Consider the following 25,775-nt stretch of genomic DNA (forward strand, 5'->3'; position numbering starts at 1 on the left):
CTCTGGGCCTGTCTGTGAGGCGTCTCCAAAGGAATCACCTAAGACTGGGAGACCTGTCCTGAATGTGGCTGGCTCCACCCCACACGCTTGGGCCCAGGAAGAATAAAATAAAGAGGGGTCCCCTCTGTCTCCTGCTGGCCGGGAAGTGGATGGCTTATGTTCTGTCTCAGCTGGCCCAGGTGCAGCGTAGCTGAGTGACTATGACAGCTAAGTGCTCAGAAACTAAGCCAAAGGAATCTCTCTCCTCCCCCTTGTTTTTTTTTTTTTTGTTGTTGTTTTGTTTTTTTTTTTTTTTTTGAGACATTGTTTCTCTGTGTAGCCTTGGCTGTCCTGGAGTCGTTCTGTAGAGCAGGTTGGCCTCAATGCAGAGAGATCCTGCCTCTGTCTCCCAGAGTGCTGGCTGGGATTATAGGTGTGTGTCACCACCACCAGCAGCTTTTAATTCACCGGCTGAATTCTTCTCTCTTTAGCTGTGTTGCTCCAGGATTTTACAATGGCAACTCATAACTTATAACCCTTGAAGCTCAAACCAAGTTTAAGATGTCTGCCAAATAACGCATAGACAATAAGCAACGTGCTACACAGGTGCCGGAAATGCTATAGAAGTGTGGGGGACCAAAGAGAAGAGCTCATTAAAAGGGAAAATGCATCCTTGGATACTAATTTCCTCCAAGCAGATAACCTAATTATCCCCGGCAGATGAGATAAGGGGCCACAAACAGCTCCCCAACAAAAGATATTATTTCCTAGTGCAAAATTAGTAATTGTTTATATAAATGAAAACAAGATCTTACTACTGAACTTGATGACATTATTCATCCCATCTGAATACATGACTCACTAGACTACTAAGACCATGAAAAGAAATACATGCAAAAATATATACGAAATGACTCTATAATTCCCTTCCTCCCTTCGTCCTCCTTTCTCCCCTTTCATGGGTGCATGTATAGTGCGTATGGAGGCCAGAGGTCAAATGCTTTCTTCAACTGCATATAATCTTCTTTTAGTGTAAACAATTTATGGTGCATGGATGTTTTGGCTGCATGTATGACTATGTACCACTTGTATGCTTGGTGCCCACTAGGGCCAGAAGATGGTGTCAGATCCTCTGGAACTGGAGTTACAGACTGCTGTGAGCCACCCTGTGAGTGCTGGGAATTGAACCCAAGACTTCCGGAAGAGCAGCCAGTGCTCTTAACCACTGAGCCAAATCTCCAACTTCTCCTGACCTTATTTTCTCTCACTGAACTTGTAGTCTGCTGATCCAGCTAGACTGGCTAGCCAGTGAGCCCAGAGACTATTCTGTCACTACCTTCCCAGCCCAGGGATTCTGGATAACCATGCCTGGCTTATTACATGGCTGATGGGGCTTGAACTCTGGTCCTTATGCTTGCATGGCGCAATTACTTTACCGAATGGGCCGTCTCCCCGTCTCTTTCTCACTCCCTCTTTCTCTCTCTTTTCCTCTGTCCCCTCCCTTCCTTCTCCCTTTCTTCCTCTTTATCTCCCCGGTGTTAAGGACAGAATCCTACAACCCCTGCTCAGACATAGCCCACGGTAGCTCAGTATCCAAGTGGGCTCCCTAGTAAGGGGGACAGGAATTGTTTCGGACATGAACTCATGAGCTTCCCCTCTCCTCTGAGAGAGGAGCAGCCTTGCTAGGCCACAGCTAAGGACATTGCAACCATCCTGAAGATACCTGATAAGCTAGGGCCAAATGGAAGGAGAGGAGAGCACCCCCTCTCAGTGGACTCTGAAGGAGGCAGGGAGGAGATGAGGGAGGGAGGGGAGGACTGGGAGGGAAAGAGGGAGAGGGCTACAGCTGGGATACAAGTGAATGTATAAGATTACTTAAAAGTAAAAAAATTAAAAAAAAATTTTTTAAAGGATAGAATCCATGGCCCCAAGAATGCTATATCAGAGCCCAGCAATTTCTTCCTGTTGTGTTTTAGAAAGATAGAGACAGACAGAGAGACAGATAAACAGAGAGTCTTGTGGTTTGCACATCAAAATGGCTTTTATGAAGAAAACCATTATAATTTTTTTCCTAATGAATTTCAGTGATTTTAGGAATTAGGAAAAAGCTGGGTGCCATGGCACATGCCTGTGATCCCAGCACTCGGGGAGGCAGAGGCAGGTGGATCTCTGTGAGTGCCAGGCCAGCCTGGTCTACAGAGAAAGTCCAGGACAGCCAAGGCTACACAGAGAAACCTTGTCTCAAAATACAAACAAACAAACAAACAAAAGAGTAGAAATCAGAACCGTTTAAATGTGATTAGACTCCCCTTGAGAGCCTGACCTCTAGCAGGCTTTGCCTCGGGATTCTAAGCAGTGATGAGGCTACAATCAAGGACACAGAGAAGGCCAGATGTCAGGAGGTTCTGGAGGATGACACTCCGCTGAGTAAGGACACACAGCCTATTTCTACTGAACCACCCACCAAAGAACACACACTTACCAGAGCATCTAAGGGCTCTGGCTGGCTGCTACTCAGCCGTGCCTCATGGTTCCTGACCTACTTCTGCCCCGACTCCTCAGATCCCCAGGCAGATGGTAGGCAGGGTCTTCTCTCCCTTTCATGGAGACTGGAAAAGGCTCAGTGTTAGCCCACCTCAGAAAGGTCTTTATGATGCAATTTGTAAAGCATGAAAGCCTTACACGCATGCATGTGTACACATACCCACTACAAGACCTTTGAAAATTAGAAAGCAAATCTTTTTCCTCGGCCCCCAAACTTTGAGATGTGAGAGCTGTGTGCGCGTTTTTGCCCCTGTAATTTTCTCCACAGGTACTTGGGACTCTCCTGCCACTCAAAGCACCATGACTTACTGTGAATTTCAATGAAAACAAACAAACAAACAAACAAACAAACAAAAAAACCTGACATACCCACTGTGCCTCATCCTGGACTGTCTCTATCCCAAGGCACATGAGCCCTGTCTTTTAAAAATATGTTTCCCTTGACCAATACATGCAGTTTGGTTCTTGCCAAACACTGAACAAATACTGAAGACAACTCAAAAGTAATCTACGCTGTTAGTCGGCATGGGGGGAGGGGCAGGGGTTCCTGATGGTCTCTGATGGTGCTGCCTGTCGGTCAGTGTCTTGCTTCAGCGTTTGGAAGTCTGGCTGCCGAGTGTTAATTAGAATAAAGGGCTTTAGCTGCACTTCCATGATGTCTGGCTTTTCTCCGCGTCAATGCAAAGCTGATTAAGGATATTCGGGGCTTAAGGAACTGGTCTTCGTACATTTAGGAGGTGAAAGGAGACTGAATGCCTGTGATGTGATGCCATTAGGGGCACAGTTTCCTATTCATTCCTAGGACCCTGACCCTGCTGGTTTGCGTCACCCCACTGTAAGGCAGCAGTTACTTCTCTGTGTGTGAACTAGAAGGCCAGTTGATAGCATCGCGGAACAGAGGAAGAAAACTCTCCCCAGCTGGCCCAGGTCTGCGGGGCTGTGGCTGAAGCAGGGAGCTGCTGAGGAAGGAAAACAGATGGTCCCAGGTCTCTGCACAGCAGGTAGGTGCGGCCAGTAATGGAAGGCTGCAAACAAATTACAGTGCTTTCCCTGCCTTGGAAGATTACAGGTGTTGACAGACACCCTCCTGAGCCTGTCAGGCCAGTAGCAAGGCCTGAGCAGCCAGGCCCAAGAATTCCAGCTTAGATCACGGCCAGCCCCTGGCTTCCTGGAGGGGATGGGAGGAATAGGCCAGACGAGAGAGGAGAAACAGAGCGTTCAAGGGTTTTGCTAAAGTGGTCAGGAGTTCAAGCAGCAGGCCTCTCTGATTGCTAGCTACTTCTTGAGGGAGTATTAAAAGGCAGACCGTCAGTGAAAGTCTCCATAATCCAAAAAAAGATATATGTTCCTTAGCTGTGAGGTACTCCCCCCTCCCTCCTCCTCCCACCTTCCTCTCTCCAGTAGTCCTGTCCACACACACACCCCCACACACACCCCGTCCCACCCCTTGATCTCCTACCACTCTGATTTCTCAATATAAGCCTACCCTTGCTAACTGAGTGGCTCCTAAAGGAAAAGAATCCTTTATAAAAGTAATAAAGCAGAGGAAAAGGAGGCAGATGGCAGGGAGCGTGAGGCCATTTCAAGATGTTCTGACGGGCAACTTCAAACTTTCATTACTGGGTTAAGCTGAAAGATGACCTTTACATAACCTAAACATTTCACATTTTTTTTTAACTTAATGTGGAAATTTCTTAAGACTATTTTCCCTTTGAACATAATACTCAGGCATTCTGCGGTAGAGAAACGAAATTTCACAGACCCAGAACAGAGGCAGATACAAATACCATGCAGTCTAATGCCTGATCCTGTAGTCCTACAGTGGTGTCGGTGTAACAGGGACGGTGCTCCTTCCAGAAAAAGAGACTTCCAGGAGCAGGTATGCCCAGGCTGAGTGACTTCTTCAGGTCAACTGTAACATGCCCCAGCTGCCCTCCAGGACTGCAGATGTCAGGGCCGTGAATCATTTGCTGAGGGCCAGCAAATCACTTGCCGGCCTTTATTTTGTCTTTTGCAATATAAGAAAACTGTGGTCTTCCTCAGGGATATTCTGATCAGTATTTTAAAAATCCAGGGTGTATTTTCAGGCAACTGGAGTCATTTGAAGACGGGCTGGCGATACAGTTGAGGAATACGGGGTTTTCTGAGTGGCGGTAGTGGTTCTGTAGTTAGAGAGGAGACCGCCTCTCAGATGCACCCTGGATTGTTATGAGGAAGTACCATTGTATCTGACCCTCGCTCTCCAATAGTTCATCAAAACAAACGAGCTCACACACAGGCACGGAGTAATGAAAATTGACAGGCAGCTTGACTAAGGCCCCATCTCCGTGTGAGTCTAAGGAGCTGGCAGAGGTCTATGAGGAAGGTGGCTGGAAGACAGAGGATTGGTTGTAACAACCCCAGCTCCTAAATGGTGTCAGGCATCCAGGAGAAGGTGTGTTTGCTTGTTTAGACAGGAAGAAGCACAGCCTCTCCAACTGGGTGGAGAAGTAAGGGTCCTCTTAAAGTAAATTCTTATTGATACGTGTCAGGTACTTATTAGAAACAATTGAGCCTTTTCTTTCTTAATGATGTAGTTTTGAAGCACTGTCTAGGTTAAACAGGCTAGTCTCCAATGTGCTATGTAGCCCGGCTGGTGTGAACTCAGAAGCCTCCTGCTTTTACCTCCCGAAGCCCTGGGAGTCCAAGACTGAACTGCCGCATCCCACCAGCACAGCAACAAACTGATGTACTAAGTGCTGAGCATCCCTGCCTTCTTTCTTTCCTGACCTCCGAGAGTCAACAACCAGATTTCACCCTCTAGGACAGAGCCTGAAGAAGAGCTAGGCCCTAAAGATATGGTCTTGTGAGATGAGCCCTCAGCCACATCACAGTCCAGCCAATTGTGTTAGGGGTACAGTTGGCTAACACTGCCTATAGACCAAACTGCATCCATATGTCCAAAAATAGCACAAGGCACCAGAGGAGTCTCTGATGTGAAAGCCGAGACCAAAGCAGACCTAAACCTCCAACAGGGGCTGTATAGGGAGAGCAAAACTGAGTAGAAAATTACCAAATTATATCTAAAGTTATGCATCCATGAAACAAGAACAGAATACCACCTTAAAAAAACACAAATTAAAGGTTGGGGGAATAGGAAAGCAGAAGCGAAAAGAATACAATAAGTGGATTAGAAGAATAAGGTACACAACGAAAAACAGAAGTCAGAAAACTGAAACAAAAAAAGAGAAACAGAAGGCCGAAGAGCTGGCCCAACAGATCCTACATCTGGATAACAAATTCCAAAAACAAAACAAAAATCCCAACAGGTTTTGTCAGTATACATTGTATATATGCACGGATCATATATACTTGAGCTCTGTTAGCATATATAACTAATTCAGTTTAACAAAAGATGTTGGGGAGGGGGCGGAAGTCATGGTTGAAATCATTAGAGGACACTTCCCAGAGCTGAAGGGCAGGAGATTTCACGTTGAAAGGGCTCTTAGGTCCTCAGAGTCAGAATGAATCAGAATTAACAAAGGCTCCTTATCATGACATTTCAGAACACTGGTATAGGCTAGTTCCTGTCAACTCGACATAAACTGGAGTCGCCAGGGAAGCGGGAATTTCTGATGGGAACCTGCCTTCATCAGATTGGCCCACGAGCATGTCTATGGAGTAATTTTTTTAAATTAATGATTGAGGCGCCAGGGCCTAGATGGGTCAGGCCACCTCTGGACAGGTGTGTGTGTGTGCTACATAAGAATGCAAGCTGAGTAGGTGGAAGAGAGTAAGACCAAAGGCACCATTCCTCAGGGTCTCTGACTCAGCCCCTGCCTCCAGGAGCCTCCGTTGGCGTCCTGTGAAGATGTAACTTGTAAAGCTAAGTACACCCCCTTCTTCCCTAAACAGTACTTTATCATAGCAACAGAACAACTAGAAACAGGACGAAAAATCCCACCAACCAGAAAACAAAAAACAGGAACCAAATCTCAAATAATTTACTCTCTACATACCTGTTCTATGGGGAAGCCGCTCAGTCTGATGCGGGGTCAAAAGAGACAGAGAAAGGCAAAGGATGCAGGAAACAGGAAACAGCCCTCACAAAGGGAGAAAGGGAGGCGGCACCTCCTAGGATGAAGGGCGGTGAGGAAAGCAGGGCCAGGTACCTGGATCAAGTGAGGGGGTAGGACATCCAGGGGGTGGGGATGGGGGGGCTCTCCCAGCGAGTTGACCTGATAGGGTGCCCTTGTCTCCAAACAAGGACGATTTGGATGGGCGGGGGCAGTTTGAGGTTGAAACAGAACTAATACAAAACTAAAACCATAAGACAGTTGTTATCAACAAGGAATCAAAACTTGACGCAGGCTAGGCGAAGCAAGCATCATTAGTCCTTACTCTGTCAAGGGTCGGCTGTGAACGGGGCTGGTCTAAGCGAAGTTACAGCTCAGCTATGTGGGAAGGGCAGAGGGGCAGGAAGAGGGAGGGGGTCTGATGAGTGGTGGGAAGCAGCCCCCACCTCCCAGGACATGGTCCTCCCTGGAAACCGTACATGAGGGCAGCAGACAAGGGCGTGTTTAGAAATCTAGAGTCAGTAACAAGAGAATCCCCCCCAAAACCCACTGGGGCAAAGATAATAAAGAATAGAGACGGAAAAAAGTCACTTTTTACTAATTTTTGTTTGAGATTTTTGGTTATAAATCTCCATCTCTCTCTTACCATATATAAAAATTTATATATATAATTTACATATGTATGGGTGTGTATGTATGTATATATATATATGGCTATATAAAGTACATACAGATATATAAAAATATAAATATATAATGTGTTATAAATATTGTCAAACAAAAATGATATATATAACTTTTTAAACAAATGTTATGAAATTTTGTTTAGTAAATTAAATCTTCATTATAAAATTACAAAAAGCTACAGAAGCATTATATTTTTTAAAAATGTAAAGGCAACGGCTCTCATATAAAACAACTAGTAGACTTGGGCCTATGTGATAATATCCTTAGCAGTGCTGACTCGTAGTCTTTGGGGGCCAGATTCACGTCATAACGCTGGCAGTGACAGGAGGTACTCACCAGCTCAAGCGGCCTGAGACGAGTGCCAGAGATAGGCTTGGAATCGGTCGGCTCAAAGCTGGATGCGTGAAGGCTGGGAGAGGAGAACGGCGTAGAGGGTTAGTTTGTGAGGGACTTCTGTTTCCAGCGTATACCCGTAAACACTAGCTGCAAAAACAGGTCAAGGCATTCAGCCCCCGAGCGCTGAGAAAGGGCAACCTAACGCAGTCACAACACTCAAAACTGCTGACGGTTTTCCCTAAATACGCTGAGGCACAGCCTAGATGGGGTGGCCCGTATCTGCAGTCCCAGTCCCCAGAACATGGAAGCAGGATGAGGTGTTCAAGACTAGCCTGAGTTATCTGAGAAGACATGGCCTTAAGTGAAAAATTTGAATGATAAACTGAAGAGGGCAGTGATGCAGCTCAGCTTGTCTAGTAAGGCACAGAGCCTTGGGGTCAGTCTCCAGCGTGGCATAAAACTGAGGGGTACGGCAGTCACTCGTAATCCCAGCATTCAGAAGGCTGAGGCGGGAGGATCAATAGCTCAAAGTCCTTCTTGATTACACAGCAAGTTTCAGGCTAGCGGGGTTCCCTGAGACCTTGTCTAAGTACTAATAATAGCAATAATTAAAGAAGGAATGTATTTGTTAAGAAGCATTTTTGTTGTAACTTTATAAACTTGTTATGACTGTCACTATTTCATTTCAAAGTAAGTTTCTTTACCTGCCTAGAATTATTTTTAGGAATCTTGGTCAAAAGTCAAGCTTTAAAAATAAAAGGGTCTTGAAAAATCAATTAATATAAGCCATTATATTAACAAGCTAAAAAAAATCCTATGGTTTTATCAATAAACATAATCTTAAAAAAAGTGGGGAGAGGGTAGCTTTTCTACCTTGATAAAAAATGTCTACAAACACTCCACAGCTCACAGCATACTTTATGAGCGGAGCCTGAAGCTTTCCCAGTAAGGTCAAGGGCAAAGTGAGGATTCCCCCATTCATAGCTAATTTTCAACAGCATCCTGGAACCCACAGATAACTCAGCAAGACAGGAAAATGAAATAAAAGGCAGACTTGGAAAGAAACAAAATAACTTCATTTGCAGAGAGTGTGATCATCTCTGCAGAACACAGAATTGACAAAATCTGAACGCTCTGGAATGAATATTTGATTACAGCCAGATACAAGGTTAACACAAATCAGTTTCCCCACATGAATAGACAGGTGGAAACCAAGATGAAAATGCAATATTAACTGAAGGGCTTGGCTGTAAGCCCACCAAAACATATATGATCTGTGAAGAGAATGGTAACTCAATGAAAGTAATCAAAGGGGAAAAACTAACTGGAGAGGCAAACCATTTTCACAGAGAGATGACATAATATTGTTACACTGTTAGTTTTTAAAATTATTATTATAAATATTATTATTATTATATTATTTATAGTGAAGTTGTTTTTAAAGATGTAGCTTCCAACTTACACTGTAGATTCAACGCAATGTTAAAGTCTCATGTATCAATACATTGATTCTGAAGTGTAGATGCAGAGGCAAAAGACGCAGAATAATCAACAATATGTACTAAAGGAGCGCAAAGTTAGAAGAGGGACGCTGCCTGACTCCAAGACATACCACAGTGCCAACAGCAAGACCTGTACTGGTGAAAGAATCGACAGAAACAGACCTGCAAACGGGCAACTAAATGATGGCTGCCGAGGAGCAAAGGTAACGCACATGCTTTCTTGGCTTGCTGTGGAGCTACAGACCTCTGCATCTCCTAAGCTGAAGATTATGTTAGGTCAAATGTGCCTCGTGCACCTAACCTCCCTATGATAGAGCTTACAGGGCAGCACACCACAGGCTGGGTTGTTTACCCTTGTGATCTCACGCCCCACTGAAGGCTATGGCTGGCTACTGCTGTTCAGCATCCTAAGCGTGCGTCCCATTGGGTGAGGCTAGCCCAGGAGAGCACCAAAACTCCAAGTCTAGTTTCATCTGAGGTCACAGCACTTCTACAACATCATAAGGTGACACTTTAGACACTGAACCATCGTAAGTCAGTGACTTTGTGCAGTGCAGAAAGATAATCTTCCCAACACACACACACACACACACACACACACACACATGCTGGTGGGGCAGACTTCACACCCATCACAGACAGGGACTCAAATTCAATTTCAGACCCAATCGTCTGAGAAATTCTACAAGATATCAGCGAAGAAAGTCAAGATAAGCTTGGATAAGGTAATGACTTTTTATACAGCAGCGACGTCATGCTCCAGGACAGAAAGCTGATCAGCTAAACTAGACTAAAATTTAAAACATCTGCTCTGCAGAAGACAGTCAAGAGAATAAGAAGTCCAAGTCTGATAGAAAAAAAAAAAAAAAAAAACTCACAAAGGATGGATAAGATGAAAGATTGCCATCCAAGCTACTCAAAGAATTCTTAAATCTCAACAAGAACACAAACAACCTAATTTGGAAACTGGGCCACGGACTTGAACAGATGCCTGACCAAAGAAGACACACAGATGGCGAACAAGCCTATGAAGAGATGCTCTCGCATCACCTCACCAGGGAAAGATGCAAATCAGCATGAGATATAGCTACGCATGTACTGAAGAGCCAAAGTCCAGAGTGTGCACTGTGTGTGTGTGTGTGTGTGTGTGCGCGCGTGTGTGCGTGTGCAGCAGAGTGGCAATGCCCACTCAGTGCTCCTGGGAACACACAGCAGAGAACCGCGGGGAAGACGGCTCGGTGCTTTCTTTTCTTTCAAGACCAAACATAATCTCGCCATCTGACCCAGCCATGGGGTCCTTGGCAGCTTACTCAGAGCACCTGAAAACGTGTAGCTGCTTTAAGAACATGCGTGTGGAGGGTCAGAGCGCTGACGGACTTGGAATGTGGATCCAGAACTTGGGAGGAACTCAAGCGTGCAACTTTGGCTCAAGCACTTAGTGCAACTTTGTCAGGCACTAAAAAGAAATGCGCTACCAAGCCATGAAAAACCATCCAGGAAGTCTAAGTTCAAATTCCTAGGTGAAAGAAGCCAATTAGAAAGTGTTCTGTAGGCACGATGGCGGCCTGCTCTATGACATCCTGTGAAACTCAGGACTTTATAGAGACAGTAAAATGATCAGAGAGTGGCAGGGGTTAAGGAAGGGAAGGATAGATGGGGAACGTGGAATCTGATGGCCCAAATATCTGCGTGTACACCAAAGCCAAGAGTCAGTACCTGAAGGAGGAAGGAGGCCTGTTTTCTGGGGTTCTTGATGAAGAAGGACCAAATAGCTTCCTTTGGTCTTCCCGGGGTGTAAATGGTCTTTGGGTTCTAACCTCTCTTAAGGCATTCCGTGCTTCGCTTATGATTTCTGCACTGGTTTTCAGCTTGGGCACTGAAGGTCGATGAAAGGGATCCAGCTTTTCTAGCTTTTGATCATTTGAGGACAGCATTGTTCCTTTTAAATTAAAGTGGTCTTCAGAGATATACCCTGAAAAAAAGAACAATAAAAACAAGCTACTTTTTACCCAGGACTTTAGAAAGAAAGGCACCCAAAACATATACTGAGCTATTCCTCTATACATACACCTGAAAAAGAAACGCAGCAAGGGGCTTGGCATGGGGGAGGTGTCTCTGTGAGTTAAGTGCTGGCTGCATAAGCAGGAGGAATTGAGTTCAGATCCCCAGAACTCATTTAATAAAGCTGGCAATGTGGCTTGTGCCTGTAGCCCCAGTGCTGGGATGCTGAGGCAAGCCAACCTTAGGGGCTCCTAGCCAGGCAGACTTCCCAAACAGCAATTTCTAGGTTCAGTGAGAGGTTCTATCTCAAAAAAAAAAAAATAAAAATAAGGTGGATAGACAATTGAGGAAGATATCATGTCAACTTCCTGGCTCCTGTGCCCCTGAACAGGAAAAGACACCTGCACATGTGTGTGCTTATATGCATGTAATACACACATACACACCATAAATGATTTATAGTTAAAAATTCAAGCAGGTAGAGGGCAAAGATGGGGAGAACAGCTATCAAAATGATGAGCTGCACAGTTGTGCCACTGTGCAAGTGAGGAAAAGATGTCCAGGGAGGAAACAACAAAAGAAAAGGACCCGGTATCATCACACACACACACAGGAAAGGATCAAGGACCAAAGACAGGACCTACTGCTGCCAGGCAAATGTTCCTCCACTGAGCCCTAGACCCAGACCCAGAGCTAGATCCAGCCCTCATCTCATATCCATAAGCCTATCTGAGAGTGCTGGGAGTTCTGTTAATTGAACTAAGCTTTTTTTTTTTTTCTTCCCCACCCTACCCCTGACACAAAGGGTTTACCTAGGGTTAAACTGGCGTCCTTCCAAACCGCACTTGCTTTTCTAACAAACTCCCAAGAATGGCTCACTCCCATATTGTCTATTTTATTTTTTGAATGAACCAATTGAAATCATCTTCAGTTCTTAAAGTAAAGTGAATTGGGTCCTTGGTGGAAAAACACCAAATATGAATAGCTAGAATTCTTTTCCCAGCCTGTTTGGCTCATCAAAGACTTAGAGCCATGCAGGAGGGCCATGAGACAACACAGATCCTTCTCAAAGCCAATGTGGCCCACAGAGACCAGCCTACCTTGGCAGTGGTCCAGATTTTTAAAAACTTATTCTGGTATCAAGGTATTTATTATTTTAAATACAATCTCTAGTTCTGAAGAATAAAAGAAAAACTAACCCTGAAAAACTATACCTTCAGAGAGACAAAAGCCTGAACATTATCCAGGCACTTCGGTGGGCTAGCTTTAAAATGGTTTGTATTAAAAAGAAGGGGGAAGGGGATATCTTTCCCTCACCAGGCAAGAAAGGGGGTGGGGAGGAATGGGAGAAAAGATCTCTAAGCAAGGGATTCCTTACACAGAGAAACTTGCTACATTATGATCCATTAGGACTGCTGGAGCATTGCCATTTTTAGGAGGTCTTTTAGTTTAGGATTTTGAGTTTAAACAAGGACCCTAGAATTTTATATATATCAAAACTATCAAAAACTATGGCAGGCTTAAGACATTTTACTCCTAATACTAATTTTTAATGGGATTTGTTTTGAAATATATAAAATGCTTTAGATATACATACATCTATATACATTTGTTTACATCATATGTATATTAACGTATACTTATGTATACTGTTTTTGATAGATAATCTAAATTCAGCCTATATATATGATATACAACTTAAGTGATCATGGCAGGTATGTTGGGGTGCAGTTTGGTGGCAGAGTGTGCACTTGGAATGCGAAAGGCCCTTCCCTAACCCCCGCAAAAAGAAACAAAAGCCACGGTAATTTGAAAGAGGTGACTTAGTGAGAAGTGTCTATACAGTAAAGAGGTTTCTTTGCAGACACTAAATCAGTTTGTCTGCTTCTTCAGACTCACACGGCGGTAATGAGTACAACCATGGCCGAAGAGAGTCAGGCAAAACTAATAAAGACTCAACAGAGTGCGCTGGGGAGTAATAAAGGCTTCTTGTTCCCGGCTTGCAGGTCTCTCTGGCTAGCTTTTGGTTTGCTAAGTACACAGAATTGAAAAGTACACAGAATAGAAGGAGGAACTCAGGGCGTGTTCTAACAGTTCTGTAAAATATATTAGACTGACCAAATATCTGTGGGGGAAAAAAATGTAAGGGGTTAAAAAATAGTATGGGGCTGGAGCGATGAGTCCACAGTTAAGAGCACTGGCTGCTCTTCCAGAAGGCCAGGGTTTGGTTCCCAGCACCCACACGGTGGATCACAGCTGTCTGCAACTCTAGTCCCAGGTTACTCGATGCCCTCTTCTGGCCTCATTGGGAACTGCATGCATATGGTGGACAGACAAACATGAAAGTGAAACATCCACACACATGAAAATATAATAATAAAATGTGTTTAAACGCTCACAATCTTCCCTGTCTCCTCCCAAGTTCCACTTTGTTATTTAGTAAGAATGGGTACAATAGTATGACCGGTACCATTTATCTTTGGTTATTATATTAATGCTAACATTATCAGCTAAATCAAACTTGGGAATGTTTAATAGTAAAAATAAACTGGTTAAATTGTGGTTCTTTTGGTAAAGAGAATGTTGTTCTTTAAAGTGGTTAAGTTCCAAGTTAAGTTGGAAGTTGTTATCAGTGGGTTCTGTCAGCTGGAAAGGTAATTACTATGAGTGCGAACACCTATTTACAACATAACACCCCAGAAACCATAACACAATGATACTACAGAAATCTGAATTTTCTAAAGCCTTCCTGACAACAGGAGCAAGCTCATTCTCCTAGAGATGACCAGCTGATACAATGGCAGTATATCTCCCACAGAGGCAAAGCTCTGCATCTCGATCTCTGGGAACCTAGAGAGTAAGAAGATCCATCTCCTCTCTAGCAAGCTGGGTCACTAACGTGAGGGAAGCATTTACTTTAATACAACGACGTGCTGAGTCCTCCTGAGCACGTCATCTTGACAAATCCTGTGACAATTGTATGAGGTAGAAAGACTCAGAGTAACAGTGAAAGGCGTATGTCCAGGCATAAGGCATATGTCCAGGACTGATGGCCATGCTGTTACAGACTTAGATGGGCGGCTGGAGGCCGTGGGCTGCAACTACTTTCCTGATAGTACAAAGACCTCCAACATTTTCCCAACAAGGGCAGCCTTCTCGGCGTGCACCAGCTGAGGGTCAGTCTTCCCTGCAGCCAAACAATTTCGGTATAAGGAAGAAGTTGAGGGGGACAACGAAAATGGACAGAAATGGCCATGTGAGTGCCAAAACAGGAAACAGTTTCAGATTGGAAGAAGGCACCTGGCAGGCTTATGGAGGAGGCGGCGGCGCTTGGGCTAGGTTCTGGAGAATGGGCTGCCTTTGAGGATGAGAGTGTCCCTGGAGGAGCAGACAGTGAGTAAGCCAAGAAAGAGAATTGGGAGCCTAGTGGCTAAACATGCATGGCCCAGCAGCGTTTCAAGCATGAAATCTGGTGATGGGGAGGAGGAGGAGGGCTAAAGAGGGAAGGGAGAACAGAGCTACAGGGCAGGAAGAAACAAAATACAAGCTGATGCACGGATTGAAGATCTCAAAGGTTGGTGAGATTTGGCAAAGGTGGACAGGAAGAAGAAGAGAAAAAGTGACAAAATTGGGCAGTTCTTATCTAACTCTTCTCGCTCTGAGAGTCACTTCTTCAAGAACCCTTCCTGGGTTTAGTGGCCTTTGTACAAAGACTGGTCTCTGTCCTATACCCTGCCACAGTGTTAGAACTAGCAGCTCGGGCATCTGGTGTTGTTTCCTACCCTCTGAACCCCAACCCTGCCTAGGAGCACAACTGAAGGCCAGATACACCTGAGCTGAGAAATTCCCAGAGGAAGGCTACGTGGCTTCTTTCATTGGAGACACAGGCTGTGGTAGATTATAAAGGCAGATCGGACTTTGTTTCTGATGGCATCTGTGACAGCATGAGTCAAATATAACTCCCTCTCCCTTTCCGGTCGCCCCAAAGGGTGGCACTGAACAAAAGCAGGGATCAGTGAGCCACATATGTTAAGCCTGAGATCCAGGAGTGACAGCGACACCGAGAAAAGAGGTGAGAGCAGGGATGGGCACTGAGAACAGAAAGGATGGGCGTGTGAGAAGAGAGGAGGTCAAAGGCAACACAGAATAGGCAGAGCTACAGGGCTCAGAGAGAGGCCACGAGGCCTTTCAGAAGAACCCAGTGGGGAAGAGGGAGGCTGTATTCTGTCTTGCATCATCCTGTGCTCAGTCTGTGGTTCTCCCAGGGGACCATGAGGGGACGAGCCTCATCTGCAGGAGAAAATCTGAAACTGGAGAAGCGGTTTTTGTTTGTTTGTGTTGTTGTTGTTTTAACGTGCGTGGGTATGTTGCTCGTTGAATATGTCAACTCGCCACGAGCACGCAGTGTCTACAGAGGCCAGAAGACAGCATTGGATCCCCCGGAACTGCAGTTACAAACGGTTGTGAGCTACCATGTGGGTGCTGGCGATCAAACCCTGGCCCTCTGGAAGAGCAGCCAGTGCTCTTAATCACGGAGGCATCTCCGCAGCCCCGTGTATTTTTTAAACAAAATATTTCTTATTGATTTAAAAGAAAGTCAGTTGTTATTTACATAATGTTATACTGTAATTATTAAAAAAAACTTAAATAGCAGCAATTCAAGTTCCAGGGTTTGATGCCTTTTTCTGGTCTCAGTGGGCGCTGCATGCACATGATACACACACATATACACAGGGAAACACTCATTCACATCAAACACCAATATGTCCTTTAAAAAAACACCTCGCTTTACTTTTACTCCCAACAGCCACCAATACCAGATCTTTCACGCTAAAGACAACATTGCCCTATCAAGATTGCCAAAATGAGTGTTTGCAGGACTCTTTCCATGACTGAATTACTTTGGCATTAATATGAGCATCCAAACAGGTGAGAGAAAAGTGCTTAGGTGTCAGAGCAAGCATTTAAGTTCCCTGCAGGTCCGTGACCTCGGGCGGAGTACTGGGCATCTCTGTGCCTGTGTTCTCTTCCGTACAAAGCATGGATCGCGATTGCCTCTTAGGACAGTTTTCAGCATTGCATGAAATGGTCCATATGCTCTAGCACAGCGCCTAGCCTTATAAACAGACGGAAAAGATGCACTAAAAAGAGAAATCACAAAAGAGAATGACGTTTGTTCAGTGTTTTCACGCATATCATATACTTGAGCTTTCAAGTAGAGAGTTCTGTCCTTCATAAAAAGCTTTATTGAATGTCAGTTATCCCAAATCAACACCAACTGCTACTCAGAACCTAGGAGACTCACAAAAAATGGGATACAGAGTGTGACTTGCTTTTCTACCGCGTGAAAAGAATTTGAAACAGGGATGTAATAGAAGAACGTGCCGGTGGGTCATAAGAGGCATTCCGTACACATACGATGTCATGAATATTGTTGCGCACACACTTTATTGAGGACGCATCTGTCACCTAGTAAAGTCTAAGTCTGTTAGGTGTGTAGTTTGTTATTTGAGTAGGTCGCCGGCCTCCTCAAAGTCCCTAAGTCGCCTACCACTCTCTCATTCAACCAGTGTTTCTGAGCTCCCGCTGTGAAATCCCAGGCAACTGATCAAACTCCCAGTGCTACAGAAGCTGAAACCTGGGTGGACCTCGAGCGTACGCCACGCAGCGGCACCACTCGACCCTATCGGCGGAAGGAAGACGGAACAACTGCAGGAGGGGTCCCTGGCGAACCTGCGGGGGACTCCTCACCTCCCGCTCGCACGACGGCTCTCCCACTCCCGGCAAAGCCCGCTCCTCCACCGGTCCATGTCAGAGCAGAGCGCTGAAGCATCCTCACCTCGCCCTCCCGCCCTTCTGCGCACCGGCTTTGCCTCGCCGGCCAGCGTCTCCATGGTAACCGTACACAAACCACCTTCCGCTGCAGGCCGGGCTGTGAGCCTGCAGAACCGGGGCGCCGCGGAGCGGGGCGAGATGCGCTACAGTAGGTAGTGGGAAGGGAACTCCGGGCTCGACCCACAGCACCGGTGACGAGCGCTCGACACCCGGACCCCGGCGGAGCTCAGCGTGTCCTCCCGCTTTTGCAGGGCGGGGCGGGGCGGGCCTGCTCCACTCCCCGCCACTGAGCCTGCGCCGATCCCGCCACGCAGGCGTAGCTGGGTCCAAGCGTGGAGGTGGCCGGTGCGGGAGTGCAGGCAGGAGGATGCCCACAGGAGAAAGGCTAGAGGCTTCTTTTACATTAGCAATGTATTCAGCCATGTTTGTTTCTCCCCGTGACATCCCCGAGCCTCAATTAAGCTACAGGCAGAGGAACAATTTAATGTTTTGGGGAAAGAGTCGGTTTCAGCCTTCACCTGGAACCCGTTCCTTAACGTCCCCATCTCTTACGCCTAAGGGAGTGGGGTCTCAACCTGTGTGCGTCTAGCTGAAGCTTGGGGCTGTGACAAAGTAAATAGAAAGCGCCGTGAACATTGCCATGAATGCTAACCTGCTGGATATTAACTCCTTGCATTTGTGCAGCACTCAACAGTTTATAAAGCAAGCTCACAACTAGGGACCCGAGGTCAAATCAGGTGAGTGCCAGAGGGATTTAAGTCTAGGGTTGCTATGGCTAGTCTCTGTGTTCTTACTGCATCACAACGGCCCAGCGTGGGGAGGGGAGAAAAAAAAAAAAAAGAGTACCGTTTATGTTTCTAGTTCCAATTCTGTTTGCTCCTACACTGGATCGTTAGGTAACATGTGTGGAATACAAACGAGGCTTATGCTCTAAGTTTACACTACGGCATATATATATATATATATATATATATATATATATATATAGGGATTATCAGAGCAAGTGTTACCAACACTGGAAAAATGCCACATTCCATGGTGCCAAGCTTCTCGTAAAGAATAAATTGCATCTAGTTTACACACATGCTACATTTGATGAGAAATGACACCCGGAACCAAAGAAAGAAAAAGTTTTCCAAGTGCCTAACAAGATTTCCCACATCACAGGCAATGAGAACTCAATCACTGATTAAGTTTAGGGCCCAGAACTAAATATTTGTGTTCACTGGGAACAGGATCCGTCATTTTTTTAGTCGCATGTACTAGTCACCAGACTCAGTTAGCCAACAGGACATTGCTTGCTGCACAGAAAGACATAACTACTACTTTGATTTCACAATTGTGAGATGTGATTAAAATACAACTCCATTCGGGTCTCTTGGTGGCCATTAAAGTACAATAATGTTTATCTGACCCTAGGTGAAGAGTTAGATAGCATTTCCTAATTTTTCTGCTATTAAATGACTGGTAATTATTAAATTACTTTTATGCTGTTAAATGATTGATATTAACTCAACCTCAACATCTTTCTAAATGATGTCGGGTGAAATACAACAAATGTTTCAAACTACAGTAGCCAATAGAAATTCAGTTTGTTCATCTTTTTAACCCTCACCCCAGATTGGACCTCTATGCCTTCCCAAGAGTTTCAGTAGCCGACTCCTAACTCTAAAATTATCACCTCCACTAAAACAGCGGCTTAAAAAACCCTGTGAAAATAGACATGGCTCAGGCCTATAATCCCAGCATGTGGGCAGTTTAGACAGGAGGATTACCACAAGTTCAAAACTAGCCTGGGCTGCAGGGTGAAACCCTGTCTCAAAAGACAAATAAAAAAACAAATAAAACAACAAAAGCAAACAATTAGTTGTCAGCTATGGCCTTGTGTCTAGAATGTTGCTTTAAACTAGACCTTGTAAGCATGTCATTGAAATATGGAGCCAGTCAACCCAGAAGGCCAGATGTCAGCCAAGCGGGCTAGAATAACCGGAAAAAAAATTGACAAAGACAGAGTTTATAGGGGACAATTAGGCTACCACAGCAGAAGCCTGTGTGGCTGTCTTGACAGCTCCTCCAGCTATCTGGTGGCTGTTTAAAAGAATTCTACACAGGTGGGTTTTTGTAAAGAGGATGGCTTTAAAACTCAAAGCTACCAATATGTCTCTAGACCTGAAGGAGAAATGATTAGTTATGAGTATTAGGCATTTATCGAGTAATTTACGGTTTCCAAATTGATTTCACTTGGAACATTTTGTTCTGTATCTTATTTGGAGTTTACAGTAACCCAGAAAGGTTAATCCCAGGATTATTATTTGAATTTGAAATATTGAATTTGAAATGGGCAGTTCAGAAGTTTAGGTTCACAGCACGCTGCTAGTAAAGGGGCATGTGAGCTGGTGTTCTTGGTATGAAAGGCCAGAGGGCTGCCCTAACACTGTACATGGATGATGTAACCTTTCAGGCCAGGCCCCTTCTCCACGGTCAGGAGGGGTTCTCCCTCGGCAGTGCTGGGCTCTAGGCATCATGAGGACCCTCAGAGCCTTCACTTGAAAATGTCCCACTGAACCCCTGGATTTGGCATTAACAGGATTATGTAGGTGGTGAATTGACAACGTGCTACTTGATCTCTCTGATATAAAAGTGCAGGGTTGGCCTGGAGAGATGGCTCAGCAGTTATGAAGTGTTTGCTGCTCTTGTAGATTATCAGAGTCTGGTCCCCAGCGGCCACACAGACTGGCTCACAACTCGCTGGAATTCCAGATCCACGCATACACATTGCATATTTCACATGTGTGTGGGGTGCACACACACACACACACACACACACACAATGCAAAAGAATGTAAACGGGTAGGGGGCTTTTATTTGCCAGACCCTAATAGATTTTTTTAAAGCTTATAGTTTACACCACGCATACCTTGTACTTAAATCTATTTCTTATTATCTATCTGTTAGGTATACTCTTGAGAAGATACAGGTTAAAATAATAGTTTATTAGTTGCTCAAATTCCTTCCCCACCATAATCTTACGACTGTAACAGAGATGTAACTTTTAGGAAATAAATGCTGCTGCCAAGGAATAAAGACTGCCAACTTAAAATTCTAATACTCCCTTCAAGATGTTCAGTCATTTAATTATATTTATCACACAGTCCCTGTAAAGAATTCATCAAGCTGATGGCTCGCGCAGTCCTTGCATACAAATTCAAAAGCACGAATGTCTTTCCGTGTACTTCAATAGGACCTTACAACGTGATGAAAATTCACTGAGTTCATGGACCTTGACAGACAGAAAGCAATGGAGACTGACTGAAAGCATCAACTAAAAAGTTACAGCACAAACCTCCGTTTAAAGGGGCTCAGTCGGTGCCTAGTACCCAAGGATTACACCTCTTTCACACACATTGCCTCTGCCTGCCCGACAGAGCTCAGATGGTTGACAGGGAGAGTGATGAGCAAAGGGCCTATTGAGTTACCACTTGAGACAAAGAGATGTATCAACTTAGCGTTTCAAACCACCCCCACCCCCCCACCCGTTGGATCCAAGTCACCTCTGAGACATTACCGCCCACACCTATCAACCAGCCACAGCAAAAAACACACAGTTCTACCCAAAGGAGCTTAAACACCAACCCCCTGATGTACTAATTTGTTTAGCAATAATCTGGAAGCTGTCGGTTGCAGAGCGGGGCCCTGTGGCTCAACGTGTGTCAGCCATAGCTCTCCACGTGGTCGCAGCTGACATCACTGAGCCGTGCCCTCTCAACCTACAGTGTCCAGAATCAGGAAGGAGAAGTGTGGACCCTTTCCATTTACAACAGTATAACAGGATGGAAGACATCTCCTTCAGGAAGCTGAAGGAGCACTTCCATGTTAGGCTCAAGGCCCTGAGATCAGTCTCCCCACACATGCATGCATGCACACACGAACATGCACCCCCTTCCCAAAGCATCATGGGGGGACACCCTGAGCAGGTGGCCCTGGCTTGTGTAAGAGCAGGCTGAGCATAAACAGGAAAAAGCAAGGCAGTCAGCAGTGCGCCTCCATGGCTGAGTTCCTGCCCTGGCTTCCCTAGGTGATGGGCTGTTAACCAGAAGTGTGAGCCGAATTGTTTTTGTCAGAGTGTTTATCGCAACTAGAGAAAACTGAACACGCAGGCACAGATGCGCATTCAAGTCAAGAAAGGAAGATTAAAAAAAAAAAAGAATCACTAGCTCTAATCACTAATCACTAGATATCATAGCCCAGCTGGAGATGGAAGCCATCTTCTCAGATCCTAGATCAGGTTGGATGGACCTCGGCTTCTGTCCACAAGATTCCTGAGACGAAATGCTATTAAACATATCCTCACTGGCATAAGAGCCATGTGATATTTTATGTTATTTGATTAAAAGGTACTAACCAAGTAAGGTATGTCACCTACAAGAAGACAGAATACAACCACCAAACAGTAAATGCTCTTCATCGGCCCTGTGAGTCACAGAGGACTTTGTCTTCAGCAGAGCGCAAAACAGCCCATGCTCCACAGGACTAATAAACACACACTTAATGTGCACAAAACAGAGAAACCCCAGGTCTAGTGAGGAATCAATATGCTGGCTGTCAGAATGCATGCGAGCTCTGTAAGCTTTTACCATCCGGGAACTAGGCGGATGGTAGGTGGGGCCTCTTGGGACCTCTTGTCTATTATTTTTTACAACTGCATGGGAGTCTAGTGTGATCCAAAAACACATAGTTTAAAATAAGCCTGCCTTGCCTCCCGTGTCATCTCTACAAGGCTCTCTGAGTGCTAAGTTGTGATGCAAACAGAGCGGAAACATGACAGGAAGAAACAGGACGCCTATTCACGATGTGGTGTGAAGAAAACAATTCCTCTCCGAGACTTGAAAGCCAAGAGTAGTCTGGCTGGCCCGAACTGCAACGGGAAAGTGAATTTCAGCACAGAGAGTCATTCAGGGAAATGACGCTTTCTAGGCACTTCTGTTTTCACACTTGGAGGTTGCTAAAATGAAAAGCGGCCCCTTCGCTGTTTTTATTAGTGCATGGAAGGAAACAGAAACTTGTCTTTGCTCAAATTCCAGTTCTGGGAAGGACCTTGGTATAATTTTGTAGTTGGTCCAGGAATAGAGAGCCCGACTCCTTCGGGTCCTGCTCTTCTCTGTTCATGGGCTGCAAGCCCCCTCCCCCCACCTCAGAGCCTCCTTTCTCTGACTTCTAATGATGTGGAAGGGCACAGGGTTCCTGATGGGCCTTGTCCACACCTCTCAGTATAGCCAGCATCTAGTGGAAGAGCGGTCCAGACTTCAAGCTCAGTGGCTTAAGCCTTGGGAAGCTTGATTGCATCTTGGAGCAGCTGGCAGTTCCAGACAGCAGGCCCCGCAGGTCCACCCTGACTGAGGTCAAGGTCAGCAACGGGAGAGGTGCTGAACCGGACAGTGCCCCATTGGAGGAGCTTCCCAGAGGCTAGGCCTTGTTCTCCGGACTCTCACCAAACTGGGCGTGGTGGTGCATACCTGTGATACCAGCATCTGGGAAGCTCAGACAGGAAGGGCCTTCTAAGGCCACACTCCACATAAAACAAGACATCACATCACACCAAGAAAACAGCAAACAAACAGGACTTTGCTCAGAAGGGAGGAGGAATGGCCCCTCTGCAGCACCACATCCTCTTGCCTGCCCTATCTCTGTAGTTAGCCTGGCCTGTCAATAACCATGGCCTCCACCGGGCAAATGTGCTCAGGGACAAGCTGCTTCCACATCTACTGTTACCACCTCCAAAGCTCCTCCCTGTCCCACCTTCAGGGGCTTTTCCTCAGACATCACCGCTGTCTGGCCCTCAGTGGGAAGGGGGTGTTCTGAGCCTGTGTCTACCTTGCTGCTTCTACACAGAGCTTTACACAGCCGTCGTCAATGTGAGGGCCTCAGCCCCGCCCCGCACAGGAGTGCGCACTGCACTCAGGCACACGTGGAAGCCAGAGGAGGACTTCCGGTGTCTCTCATCCCTCACTGAACCCCTAGAGCTGAGCTGCTGGCCAGCCAGCAGCTGCCGAGGAGCCCACAGTGGTCTCAAAGATGCATCACTGTCAGAAACTAATTTGAACTCCTAAGCCATCTCAAACGCATTCCCCACCCCACCCCAAAACAGGATCTAGCTTTGAAATGTGGATGACTGTGGAATGCAACTGAAGCAAAGGGGCGTGCCCATTAGAGGGTGGTAACCACCAGGGCCCGCCTGCGCAGCCTCTTCTCAGCCCTTCCGGTAGCATGTCTTACCTGAGAATACGGGGGGGGGGGGGGGGTTCCTGAGGTGGGGGTCGTACAAATAAACACAGACCAGAGATAGGCTTTGAGACAGGGCCTCTCTGCTCAGCTCAGGTTGGCCTCTACCTTGTCGTTTTCCCGCCTCCTCCTGAGTCTCCCTACTCCTGACCCTGTTCAGCCTTACATTTTCAGTTGCATTTATCTGTGCATTAGGTGTCTGAATTCGTACATGTGGAGGGAGCACCCATCTGCCACAGTGGGTGTGTGGAGACCAGAGGGCAGGTCGCAGGAGTCAGTCCTCCACAGCCACCGCTTGAATTCCAGGAGATCAAATTCATGTTTCGTAGAATTGTGGCAAGTATCTCCATCGACAATACCATCTTGCCAGCTCCATACTCAGCATTTTCAGGAGCCATTGAGGCCTTCTCCACGGTAGCTCATATTTTACATTCTGATCGGCAAGGTACGAATGTTCTAACCCCTCCGTGTTTTGCACAGTAATTCCTATTTCCTGTTTTTGATTATAATCATCCTACTGAGTGTGAAGAGATATCTCAAGGTGGATCAGTGATACTGAACGTTTTTTCACATGGATGTCAGTGTACAGGTCTTCTTTGCAGAAACATTAATCCAAGTGCTTTGATATTTTAAAATTTGGTTGTCTGCCCATTTGTCATTGAGACATGAAAGTTCTTTATATATTGTGGAGATTAACCCTTTCTACGTTTCGTGTAGGTATCTCATCCACATTCGGAACATTCTCTCCTGGAGAGAGGAAGGGAGAAGCTCAAAGACTTAGAAAGCTGAAGGAAGTTACAGGAAGCCCAGAAAGTCCTGAGACTCAAGTACGTTCCCTCCCACAGCTGTGTAAACAAGGAGCAGTCAAGCAATCCAGCAATGGCTCTGGAGAAGAGGCATTTGGCGGTGCTGCTAAGTTGGGCTGTGGACACAGGATGCAGTTTAACCTGTGCTGCTAGCTGGCATAGGGGGCTTTGGGTGATGTAACTTCATTTGGGTCATCCGTGCTTCTGTCAGTCACCATAGTGAGCTCATTTGTTCCCCGAGTAAGTCTTGGGAGGAATGACTTCCTCGGTCACCCTTGGTGCCCCATCTGGAGTGGGCAGACATTCGTTCACACCTCCTCAGGAAAAGCCACACAACGTCACGTGTGGGATTTGCAGAGTCTCCCATTCTATAGATGTGTGTGTGTGTGTGTGTGTGTGTGTGTGTGTGTGTGTGCTTGTTTCTTTTTGGACACAGGGTTTTGTTGGGATTCAGACCTGGGACAAGTGGCTGAGGTGCCCATTTAACCAAAGCAGACCTGGCTTCCAGGTTCTCCCAGCATCCTTCAGTCCCTACCTGCTACAGGGCATGGCTGACATACCCCACCTCCTACCTGAACTTTCCAGCCCAGGGTGGGGCTTCCTCTCCCCAGAGGCTCTTCACTATATAATCCAGATATTTTGGTTCTCTGTCTCTCTGTCACTGTCTGTGTATGTGTGTGTCTATCTGTCTGTATCTCTCTCTCTGTGTGTCTGTGTGTCTGTTTTTGTATCTCTGTCACTGTTTCTGTGTGTGTCCGTGTCTGTATCTCTCTATCTCTCTTTGTCTCTCTCTCTCTCTCTCTGCCTCTTCGTGACAACTTTACTGACCCCCTCCTGTGAGGTTGGTGAACTTGAGAGCTGTCCTCCCAATAAACTTGCATTTACATACTCTAATCTGGCTTGAATTGGCTCATTCCATCCATTATCACCCACCAGGTTTCTCTATGTAGCCCTGGCTGTCCTAGAACTCACTCTGTAGACCAGGCTGGCCTCGAACTCACAGAGATCTGCCTGCCTCTGCCTCCCAGGTGCTGGGATTAAAGGCATGTGCCACCACTGCCCAGCTCATTCTGTTCTTTTTATTTTCACTTTCGTGACAATGTCCTTTGATGTTACGGGTTCTTAACTTTATTGGGGTCTATTTATCCGTTCCCCTGTGTGTGGAACCCAGATCCAAGGCTCCATTGCATCAGCACCACGAGGCTTTTCTCCTGTTTTCTTTGATAAGTTTTACTGGTTTGGCTCTTACCTGTAAGCTGCTGATCTATTTCGAGTTTCCTTTTACATGTGGTATGAGTAACAGCTAAGCTTTATTCTTTGGTTTGGGTCTACCTAGTCTAAGAGGAGAAATGGTTTTTTGAAGCAATGATACACTATGGTCTTCTAAATGATGTAGGGCCCAGGGAACAAGCATGTTTTTCAGGAAGAGAGGCCACCAGTTTCTCAGCGTGTAAGCCCCCAGAGAGTGGCCGTGCAATGGCTACTGTGGGCAGCTGAGGAGACAAACCTACTCCCCCTCAGCTGGAGCATTGTCCTCAGACACATAGACATCTGGGATCACAGGTACGGTGACTAGAGGAAAGACGGCTCTTGATAGCACCAAGGTCAAATTTTGCTGAGGCAGCAGCAGTGGTGGGCCAGGGCCACCAGAGGGCACAGCAGAGGTGATGCCCAGGGGAAACACCTTAAATGGTCTCATGGGTTCACAGGCAGTCAGAAAGGCTGATACAGGGCTAGGGATGAAAAGGCCA

The 25,775-nt window shown here is 46.0% G+C and overlaps 1 protein-coding gene and 1 long non-coding RNA gene across 2 annotated transcripts in view; one reads left to right on the plus strand and one right to left on the minus strand.

Moving 5' to 3' along the window:
• Nucleotides 1-17,073, minus strand: part of Armc2 (armadillo repeat containing 2) — a 107,217-nt gene extending 90,144 nt beyond the window's left edge. Inside the window, exons 1-3 of the mRNA XM_060373246.1 lie at nt 16,944-17,073; nt 10,820-11,075; nt 7,602-7,674 (exon numbers count right to left, since the gene is read on the minus strand). Of these exons, the coding sequence (XP_060229229.1) occupies nt 7,602-7,674; nt 10,820-11,075; nt 16,944-16,998 (384 nt within the window). The 5' untranslated portion in view covers nt 16,999-17,073. The remainder of the gene's footprint in view (nt 1-7,601; nt 7,675-10,819; nt 11,076-16,943) is intronic.
• Nucleotides 17,074-17,267: 194 nt separating this feature from the next.
• On the plus strand, nt 17,268-24,898 carry LOC132649470 (uncharacterized). Its single transcript, XR_009587916.1, has 3 exons — nt 17,268-17,676; nt 23,414-23,663; nt 23,936-24,898. It is a non-coding gene; the product is annotated as an uncharacterized LOC132649470 (long non-coding RNA).
• The last annotated feature ends 877 nt before the right edge of the window (nt 24,899-25,775 follow it).

Source organism: Meriones unguiculatus, chromosome 20, assembly GCF_030254825.1.
Source record: "Meriones unguiculatus strain TT.TT164.6M chromosome 20, Bangor_MerUng_6.1, whole genome shotgun sequence".
In the NCBI taxonomy this organism is placed as follows: domain Eukaryota; kingdom Metazoa; phylum Chordata; class Mammalia; order Rodentia; family Muridae; genus Meriones; species Meriones unguiculatus.